The 10,476-nt window shown below is 47.5% G+C and overlaps 4 protein-coding genes across 4 annotated transcripts; 3 read left to right on the forward strand and 1 right to left on the reverse strand.

The window, feature by feature from the left end:
* Nucleotides 1-3,240: 3,240 nt before the first annotated feature.
* On the reverse strand, nt 3,241-4,865 carry N7506_003243 (RING finger protein; the record flags this gene model as incomplete). Its single annotated transcript, XM_056952538.1, has 2 exons — nt 3,241-3,751; nt 3,865-4,865. The coding sequence occupies 2 exons, from the start codon at nt 4,863-4,865 to the stop codon at nt 3,241-3,243; spliced, it is 1,512 nt and encodes a 503-aa protein (XP_056814230.1).
* Nucleotides 4,866-5,310: 445 nt separating this feature from the next.
* On the forward strand, nt 5,311-6,033 carry N7506_003244 (uncharacterized protein; the record flags this gene model as incomplete). The annotated part of the gene is made up of 2 exons (XM_056952539.1): nt 5,311-5,747; nt 5,808-6,033. 2 exons carry the CDS (start codon nt 5,311-5,313, stop codon nt 6,031-6,033), a joined length of 663 nt encoding a protein of 220 aa, XP_056814231.1.
* A 952-nt stretch (nt 6,034-6,985) lies between these two features.
* Nucleotides 6,986-8,420, forward strand: N7506_003245 (uncharacterized protein; the record flags this gene model as incomplete). The annotated part of the gene is made up of 2 exons (XM_056952540.1): nt 6,986-7,497; nt 8,081-8,420. The coding sequence occupies 2 exons, from the start codon at nt 6,986-6,988 to the stop codon at nt 8,418-8,420; spliced, it is 852 nt and encodes a 283-aa protein (XP_056814232.1).
* A 518-nt stretch (nt 8,421-8,938) lies between these two features.
* On the forward strand, nt 8,939-9,193 carry N7506_003246 (uncharacterized protein; the record flags this gene model as incomplete). Its single annotated transcript, XM_056952541.1, has 1 exon — nt 8,939-9,193. One exon carries the CDS (start codon nt 8,939-8,941, stop codon nt 9,191-9,193), a length of 255 nt encoding a protein of 84 aa, XP_056814233.1.
* Nucleotides 9,194-10,476: the final 1,283 nt, after the last annotated feature.

Here is a 10,476-nt window from a genome sequence, read left to right on the forward strand (position 1 = left end):
CATTGAATTTTCGAAATGCATCGCTGGCTTCAAAGAGACCAAAAGTCTTTATCGCATTCAAGAGTTCGTGAAGACAGCGCTGTCAGAGTTCGACCAGCTGACAGCCCAGCTAAAGCAAAAAGCTCTCCTAAAGATTTCTTTATGTGAATGCCGCCCCCAGCATCTGGATCGGCGGATCATCTTGCTTCCGGAAGCGGTCAAGAGAGTGCTTCAGAGCATCGAAGACGATTTTGTCTCCAAAGTGAAACAGTTCTTACGCGCGGAGTTCAAAAGCTCCTAAAGCTCGTCGGTTTGTCCCTACAACGCGAAGCGCATGGTGAAATGCACGGCCCCTCTGCTGTGGCTAATAAGAAAAACACATAGCACGGATTCTGATATGCTATTCAATTGTTGCGAAAAAACCTCAAGCCACAGATCAAACATCGTCTAGTATTCAAGTCACCCCACGGCCTTTGTTTTAAATCCAGCTCAACCAGTTATCCTAAATGGTCTTGACAGGGTCAAAGACACAAAGCTCCCGAAGTGTCAAAGCCATCGAAGTGAAGACTGCCGAACAGAAGAGACCCTCCACTGCTACTTCCACTCCTGCTCTGCACTGGTTTCCTCAGCTTGGGATTTATCAAGAGCCACTCTTAATAAAACAATAGCTCGAATCAGGCGCGGGTCACCAAAAGGGCTTTTTGCGGGGTTGAAATGATACTGCAGAGCAAGACTTTGGGTTGCGTCCATTGTGGCGCTGACGAGTTGGTGGAAGCTCTCAAAACACTTGGAATAAAAATTGTTCTCAAGCCCCTGCTGACTATGTTGTTGCATTCGTTCGGCCTTTAACTCCAAAATCGACATTTGGGGTTGTGTTTTGGATTTTCTCAGTCGCGGCCGTGTGGTTTCCAAGGCCATGGTAGACCCACGAGCCATAGAGATTTGGTGGTCCAGTAGATTTATCTCAGGAAGAGATGGCTTGATTTGTAGGTTAGTTGGTATGGTAGTCATAGGGATAGCATCTTTGGCCGTGTCGGTGGATCGACTGTAGATGCTTGAGGTGGTGTCGCCAGAGCGACCGCAAATTTGTTTTTGAAAAGGGTTCATCGGATATCGATCGCAGACTGACGTCTCAGCTCACTGAAACCGAGATTGGTCTCGAGGTTCGCAGGCCTTTTAAGAACGAAAGGTCTGTTTTATGGGCGAACGCAGTCGATTGGTGCTCTTGGGTACTTTCTCAACGGCTTTCCTCACATTCTCACCACCGTTGGCGGACCTCGAATTCTTAGTCGTAGACCAGCACCGGCAAAGCACCAAGCCAGCCTGTTGATAATCCCAACGATGTTCCTAGGCGCCAATTGCACCGCCATTTTAATAGGTGGTATATTGGAGATGGCGCATGGTTCTTTGCCACCGAGTGACCTTCATGACGATTTTATTTGCAACGCCCTACTCGAAATATCTAGATTTTCACAAACAAGGGCGGCCATCACGTGTATGCATAGGGCGCAAATACAGACACGGCATGTTGGAGTTTAGATTCAGACAGCCTAAGCATAATATTGATTTGTTTTGATTGTTCCCGACTAGTTTTATTGCCAGGGTAAACCAGCCAGGCAGAAGAAAGGGGCGGGGAAAGCGGCAGACGAGACTGGGCACGGGCCCCGTCTTATTGGGTGCCAGTTTCCTGGATTTCCCGTCTCGCCTAAATCGAATATTGCTTCTAACTGTTATCTTCCTAGAACACCAAATGAGAAATCCACACAGCTCACAGCCGCCGTCTTTTCTGCCCAACAGTAGGCTCCAAGAAGTGGACTAGTCGCTTTGACCCACGATAGCAGTAACAAGATCTCCGTGGCGGCCAATCTAGGATTTGATGATCTGCACGTCCAAACTGAGCGTAAGCCTTCTGCTCATCGAGAAATTCTAGCGTCGATTTGGGGAAGCCGCCAATCTTTTCACGAAAAGTATCATTGGCAATCTCAATTGAGACTCTTTCCTCAAGGCTGGTGACCCGAAAAGCAACGCGCTTTCTGAAATATCCACAAAGTCGGCAAACGTCGACTGGATCTATGCTTCCCAAATCGTGGTCCTGACCAGACCGAAACCTGGCGCCGGGGAACTCGACAAGAACTCGCTGCAGGATGTCGGTAGGGTTCGGTCGTGAACAAAGAATAGATCCCCGACAATAAAAGGAAGCATTGCCCTGGACGGGAGACTCATCTAACTCAAAGAAAAACATGGCCGACGCAAGAATGCTCCTCACAAGCTCAGCTGGCACTGCAAAGTCCATATTCGACATTTTTTCCAGCGAGCACGTATCGTCTAATGCTGGCAGTGTACCATCAATGGCCTGGTCCAGCCGGAAAATATCGGGTGTCGACGAATGGGAAAGATAATTGAGAGCTTCCAAAAACCCTTGCTTTCCATCCATAGAGGGAGAAGACATCATGGCCCGAAACAGTCGGGGAAGAGCACCCTCCCGAATGCGATCAAGAAAACCAGTTGAATCGCTGGGACTAGACGTGGAGAATCCTGTTCCGACAGATAGGAGAAGGTCGTGCCTTTTCGCCATGGGCCAGATGATGCCCGACTCTCGCAAAGCAATGGCTAGCGGATTGTTCGCCCGGACCCCACCATCTTGCAAGAGACCAAGGCCTGGCAAAGTTTTGGTCTGGAAGTAACTAGAGAGTGTCAGCGCGATATTATGTCTCATGGTGTCTGAACTCACAAGGGTGCTGCAACACTGCATATAGCTCTGTCAAAAGCTAATCGTTAGCAAAATCGGCTACTACTATTCACATTGGGTGCACTCGGACGGTCGACTTACGCTTCCCATAGAAAAGGATCCTCCCGGTCATGATGTGGCGCCAAAAATTGATAGGCGGTATTTGCGCAACGCGGGCTTTTTCTTCGGTAGTTGGCCAATACGCAGGCTTTGCCATCGGAGGTACGACTTGCCACAATAGCGACCCGGCAACCCGCAGGGCTAGCCGTGGCAACATCGAACATGCGGCGAGATGGGCCAACGGCTGCTTTGAAAATTTGTGACAGCCCATCGGAATCATAAAGACCATCTGTGATCAAGTTGAACGCCGAGGCAAGCCACCGAATACAGCGAGGAACTGGGCTATTTGAGGAAGGACGAAAAATATTTCGCGCAAGGTCGGGGAATGCATTGAAACATTGCGTGACTGAAGATTGATTGAGAATGATGTTAATAGTGGATAATGCGCCTGAATCGCCAGTTTTGTTAGTCTATCAACCATAATCACTCGGCCAGTGGTCGTACGTACCTACACTAGTTCCAGTGCACAGATCTGGTAGAGATGCGATCGGAACACCAATGCGCCTTTCTAAAGCCTGTAGAAGGCCTAGTTGAATCAGACCGCGCACTCCACCGCCATCTAAACTGAGAATCACCGGATGCTTAGTTGGAGGTAGTTGGCGGACAGTGACGTTGGACCTCTCGTCGCAGATAGGGCATTGAGCGACCTCGAAGTGATACTCCCCAAGCGAACTTGGATTTCCGAAGATCACGACGCAGGTGTCACATATTGCATGTTTGCAGGGGAGCATATGCTCCGGGGGCCGACACAGACAGACCAAGCAAGTAGTGGTGGAACGAAGACCACCCCACCGGCGATACAAGCGATGCAACGTCTCCTTTCGAATGGCTGCTGAAGTTCTCACAGAGCTCAACTGCTCGAAACTTTGCACGAAGCGGAATGAAACGCCAGCAATATGGCCCTGGAACTTTGCGTCCCAGATACTGAGACATAATTTCGCATAAAATGCGGCGAAAACCAAGATGGGCGAGAAACCTGGGCAATTCAGCTTTTAAGTCGAGACATGAAAGTGCGAGTGAAAAGAAATCAAACTTACCATGCATTCCAGGGGGGGTAGGCATCCATCAAGAAAGCCGTAGCTACAAGATCATCAAAGTCCTCCCTTGAGCAGCTAACGGATTTTCTATGCTGGCTGACCTCTCGAAGACAATCGCCCATCGTGTCATTTTTCGTATAGCCCCTTCGGGCCCTTTCCAATAGATCAAATGGCGGTGCATCGAGCAGCCTTTGGTGAATTTGTACATGAGTATTCCAGAAAGCACTGAGGTGAACTGCTGAGAACCGCCGACAAGCTGATAGTTGCTCGGCCTGGACTATACCGAGTTGCTTGAGGATCAAGCTTTCCAGTGGCGCAAAAGCGACGCTGTCTGAAAGCCCGCTACGTGGACTGAGATCGAGAATCGTGACTGTCCCGGTCTTGATCATCTCTTGAAGCTGTGCGTATTCTTGTGTGAAGGCTTTTGTTGTATGCTTGCCGTTGGTCAAGACAATGACTATCTGCGTGGGAGCCGGAATACCCTCGTCGCCAATAGTCAGCTGTCGACATGGTTGTTGGAGTAAGTTTCTTGCGGCCTGAATGTCAGCGGCGGAATCGAGGAACAAACACAGGACCTGGGTCCATGGTAAAACAAGTTCCCTCTTCACTTCTTGTTGTAGCCTTGCAGGGGGCAACAGCCCTTCTGTGCCCGTTATAGAGAAGCTTCGATGCTTTGTAGTTGAATGCTTGAGCCATTTCGAGTCGCCCATGCTGTGTTCCAGGTTTAAACTGCTTTCAGCAAACAATACAGGGCTCTGTGTATGAGCGGTATTGGTGCTGAGATGAAGACGAATCAAGCCAGAGGGGCCTTTGCGTGTGATGTTGTTGTAGGGGAACAGAGCTCGCAAAGCTTTCATGCGGTTTGAATTTCCTGTAAAGTAGAGCAGGGACGGATATTGCCATTTTGGATAGGGCAATTCCTGCACAAGTTCTTCCAACCGGTTGGTATCCACTAAATTCCAAACTTCATTCTCGCTGACGAGATCAAGCCAAGCAGCCATTAGATGGAGTGAGAGCCCTAAGGAAGGAAAGAGGTCTGCTGGAAGCTTTATATTCGGGCACTCGTCTGAAAATGACAAGAGGAGCTTCAAAGTGTCGCTTGACCCTCAGATTCGAACAGGCGTGGTCGTTTCTCGTCTCAAAATCTGACCTCAGAGAAGAATATTTGGGCGCCAGATTTTTTTTTTCATATGCATCTGCAAATTGCGGTAGAGTCAGGATTGTAATAATAGTCGCTTTCTATCAGGGGCCTCCCTTTTTTGGAAAATAGGTCAGCTGCAAGGCTCACCGCGAGTCAAAACTGCAGCTTCCTCCCTCGTAAATATGCAGCAAATTTGGACTGCGGGCTATATAATGCATTGTAACGTTCTTTTTCCTTATGTCCTCATCGTGATATCCCTGAGTATTACTTGGTCATTAGCTCCGTGGCCAAGTATGACAGAGAAAATGGGATCGAAAAAGATATCCTTTCCTGCAACCAAATCTGCGCTCGTTCCGTTCCGCTCAGCTGATAATATGACGACGGCGCTGTCTAGAGCCAGCCAGATCGACGACCCGATTGAGACTACCTATGTCAGAATGCTTAAAGAAGAGGCAGAAATGGATATCAGCTTCAACATTACGGTCGGTGTGGCTAATTGGGCATTGCTAGCCGGCTATCTCGTCATCCCCGGCACGTTCACTTCACTGCAAACTTCCAATCAGGTTGAAAAGTTGTTGCAGGTCAACAAAGCAGGCCGTACCGTGCTGCATACCATCCAGAACCCTCCATTACTCGCAATTGCGTGCTTCCTTCTTGTGAGTGGTATTGGAGCTCTCATATGGCTGATGCGCTTCCCAAAGCTCAGGGGAAACTACCTATGGCTGATCAATAAACTCTTTGTGTAAGTGAGCAACGCCGTGCGAGACATTGAAGTGCAGGCCCAGGGCTAAGACTGAACTAGGCCTCTATCCTTGAATGCTGCCGCCGGGCTGCTGACCACTGTCATCAACGTGTGTACATCTCAAGGTGGAGACTGGTCGGTAATGGCAATTGTCACAACTGCTGTAACTGGAGCGACACTTTCTACCTGTTCAGCGCTTCTGGCGATTTACAAGTTCTACAAGTTGGAGCAGATCATAAAAGAAGATGAGTATACCAAGCGTTCTCTAGCTGCGATCTCAAAGTGACGTCAAGGTTTCAGGCTAAAGAAGGACATGGCCACATGTACCACTGATCGCTTGGCAATGGTTTTGACTTTGTGTTGGTTTTCATATCGAGATGTCAACCGGTGCTTTTTGTTTAGTTGGAGAGTTCGGGTTCCCATACAATATTGATCACAGACCTCCGTCATGCAAATTGTACTACAGTAGCCCGAGCCCAGATGGAAGAAAGATTTGCGACTAAGCACATATGGTAATTTTTAATACCCAATAGACCGAGGATCGTAGGACGGCCAGTCTTAGACGCCGTCCTTGCCAAGGAAACCCTAGAAATCAAACAAATTGTCAGCTATAATTTTGATCCAGCGTAGCAGCTGTATTGCATACAAGACATATTTGCACCTTGAAACTGACTTTTTGGCTCCACAAACTTTCTCAAATTGAGACCGGCCCATCGAATGAGTTCTGGACGTCAACGCATGTGCATGCAATAGTTAAAACCCCAGCGACAGTCACCGCAATTAAATCACTATGAGGATTTTTGCTGCTTGATTGCTTAGAAATGGTCTTTTACCCTCATGAAATTGCTGGCCTTACTCGTTATTTGGCTGGAGAGAAGAAAATGCCTTCCAAAGTAAAGATCAACAAGGGTCCGGACTCAAAAAGTGATCACACTCAAAGCCAAGGCTTCAGAACTCGCCAGCAACTTATGAAGTTCGCATTCCCTCGTATTTACTTGTCTCTTTATTCTGAGGCAAATTTCAACGAGCTAGAGTGTAGCTAAGTTGATGCTCAGTTGCTCGGATTGAAAGTTGAGCACAAGCAAACAATCTGAGGTACACGCATTTACTTACAACTCACATTGAAAGATCGCAGGGCTACAAGGACATCGCTCTAAATTTCGAAATGCATAAATACCTGCCATCAACCGCGTGAATGATTTGCTTTTCGCAGAGCACATCGCGGTCGGTCATTCAATATGGCATCGAATAGTGGAGTTAATAAAAGCTCTACCAGTAACACCAAGGGCAACAAATCTCACCTTCCCGAAATGGTGGAACTAGCAGAAGGAGGCCGGCTGCCCCGTGGATTAATGGAAAGTGCAGATGCACAGGCGTCTTTTTCGCAAAAGCCACTTCCAACAGACAACTCGTCACACACACACGATGGCGGTCAGCTTGACGACAATGGTCTGATTGACCAAGCCAATTCCCCACAACCATCGCCTAGTCCAGTGGTGGAGTCTATCGAGATAGATGACACCCCGATGCATGATGCTGGAACCGGGTCCAGCTCAAGTGGTCACGAACGCCCTCCTGCGGCCGGTCATTCACATAATCAAGATGATTTGTCTCCCAGTGCCCGAGGTACCACCGAGCCCGACGAGCCAGAGCTTCTAGCCACCCTTGATCCCTCCAATGATGAGGAGGAAGGCGACGCTCTTATAGATGGTTGGGGAACCCTGCGAGGATCAGCCTTTGTCATTCTCCAGTACGGGCCTCGCCATGGAGCCAGATACAAGTTTAAATACAGACATGGATATACCAATGCCTCCATGAACAGCATTTCCGAATCGTCTCTGCGGATCTCCCAGATCAAACTTAGCCCAAGAAGCAAAGGCTGGCGGTATACCAAGAACAATGTTGTCGGGATCTACGGGATTGCCTCGGAAGAAAGGAAAAATCCGAATAAAAAATACAAGTCTGATCCCTGTACTTGGTTGAAGATTAAATGGAAAGACCTGAGGTCAGAAGATACCGACAAAATGCAAAATTCTTGTTCCTGGATTCCGAGATCCGATTTCATTCGCTTCTGCAATGGCAAGACTGCTGCAGACGCAAAGATCAAAGAGATCTGGGACAAACAAGAAGAACGGTATCAGCGTGTGCTCCAGAGTGACACTGGAAGAGGCTCTGAAGATCGGTCTCCCACCCCTTGCCCATTGGGGTCAGCAGCGAGGCAATCACTTGAGCGAGAGCATACACAACGTCTCAATTCACCTGCAACTCAATTCTTATCTGCGGGCCAACCGCGAATTCCCCCTCCCCCCACTGCACAATTGCGTGCAAGACAGGGGGGCGTCAACCAACCCAATCAATCTTGACGGAGATGAGGCACCTCACAATCCGGTTTCCTCTGGCGCTGCTGTGAACTCGAACACCAACGCCGTGCAGAACATGCCCAACGTCGCGATTGGCCAAAGAGCCATACGCACGGAAGCGGAATTCATGGCGGAATGGAAGGAAAAGAAGGGTTGGGATGACTTGAATGATAATCAGAGAGAAGCATGCTTGACGGTGGCGAAAGCCATGTATGACCTATACCGGGATACGATTGCCCAAAATATGGAACCCCAAGGCACGGTCAATACTCCGATTGGCCAACGACCAGGAGTAGCCGTCGCCGCCCATTGATGCCTTGATTTCCTCTAGATTGCTAACGTTGATTTGGGCGTTTTGATTTACCAGTTCGATAAATTGATACTTAGGTCGATAGATAGACCGATAGATAGCTTTCTTTTATTTTAAATTGAAACGAATTTGTTGTCTTGCTTTTTCTCATGCGGTGTCCAGATTCAAAATATATTACACAGACACCAGTGATCTGGCGTATCTCGTCTCCAAAATGTCCCGAATCATTTCATTCTTGATGTTCTATTTGCAGTAAATCCATACTGCTACTCGGTGACGAACTTCACGTATTAGTTACGTATCAAGATGTGAGGAATGGATTAGAAGCATGGCTAACTGGATGTAGTAAGCTTTCATGGGTGATATGAATCTGTTAATCCTATCAGGAAATTTGGCGTGATTGTACTCGAGGAGTGACCAAATCGGTTCTACAACGTAATGGGCTTTGAGACACAACGAAATAGAGCAAATAGTACGATAACAATCACTAAGAAAGTAAGAGCCGGTACAAGGATATTGGAATGATGGTGAAGATGGTGAAGATGGTGAAGATGGTGAAGATGGTGAAGATGGTGAAGATGGTGAAGATGGTGAAGATGGTGAAGATGGTGAAGATGGTGAAGATGGTGAAGATGGTGAAGATGGTGAAGATGGTGAAGATGGTGAAGATGGTGAAGATGGTGAAGATGGTGAAGATGGTGAAGATGGTGAAGATGGTGAAGATGGTGAAGATGGTGAAGATGGTGAAGATGGTGAAGATGGTGAAGATGAGGTGAAGATGGTGAAGATGGTGAAGATGGTGAAGATGGTGAAGATGGTGAAGATGGTGAAGATGGTGAAGATGGTGAAGATGTTAATGTGACCAGCTTCGAGAGATAGTGCACAGCATAGTACATAGGGTTATAATAAGTTCGACACCTTGAATGTATACCGGAAGTCTGCAAAAAAAGTCTAGTTCGAAGAATCATGTTCAACGCAATGATATAGCCTACTGTTGATGTCCACGTGCAAGGGAAAACGGTAGTTCTAGCAGTTTCCTCTCATTTCATTCAGAGTTCAAGACATAACTGAGCTAAAACGACCACATAAATATGAGTTCATTCCCCGCTCGAGTCCTCACTCTTATTCTCTTGGAAAACTTTTGGCCCCCCAATTTCACGACTACCTGAAAAGGGATTACCTTCCCGATGATAGCCAGCTTAAGGTAAAACCCCCAGGAGGATTTAATTTCCACCCATATCATTGACAGTTGAGATAATGTCTAGTTGGGAGAGCTGTACGTGTGCCATTGGGAGGCAGAATTAGATTCATCGGACGCTACATACTTTTCGGCTAATGTCACATACACAAGCGGAGTAAGTACATTGATTCATGCGCATTGCAGTGCTATTTTGCAAGATTGACAAGTTTTAACATTGAAATTTTACAGGCGACTCTGAGAGCGACCCTACCACCAAGATTTGGATCGGAAACAAATGGCGACCACTCAAACCACGAACACAACAGGAACGATAGCCTGGAACAATGCCTTCGTGCCATTGACCTTGATCATCCCAACATTCACTCTGCCAACGGCTAGCACTGTGGAGGCCATGACAGTGTCCGACTTGCCTGCTGCTACACAGCTAAAGCCTACGAGAGCTGCTGAAGCGTCAGGAAATGCGCCATCTTTAGTGACAGTTCGTGGACTGGGCTTTTATTATTTGGTTTTTCTTACCGCGATGATCATTTCTCAAAGTCTATGATTTATCAGTCTGCAGGAAAGGATCATACCGGTGAAGACCATTGCGATATTTGATGCGAAAGATGACATGCTTTATCAACTGAATCAGAGTGCCTATGGAAAAAAAAAAAAAACGTGCAACGCTGTAGGAAAAGCCAGAGTCCATTTGAACGTCCAAACATATTTCTATCTTATTCGAAAACCAAGAGCATAGAATTTGTCTTGGTGATATTCAGACTTTCGAAAAACGTCCACTCTGCCGTAGGTAACAAACTCTTAGCAAGGTCGGCTTTTTGCATTTCCTCCTGAAAGTCCAGATTGGGCGTACCCTGCAGC

This window comes from Penicillium brevicompactum (assembly GCF_028827555.1).
Source record: "Penicillium brevicompactum strain IBT 35665 chromosome Unknown utg000002l_segment0_segment0, whole genome shotgun sequence".
Lineage (NCBI taxonomy): Eukaryota > Fungi > Ascomycota > Eurotiomycetes > Eurotiales > Aspergillaceae > Penicillium > Penicillium brevicompactum.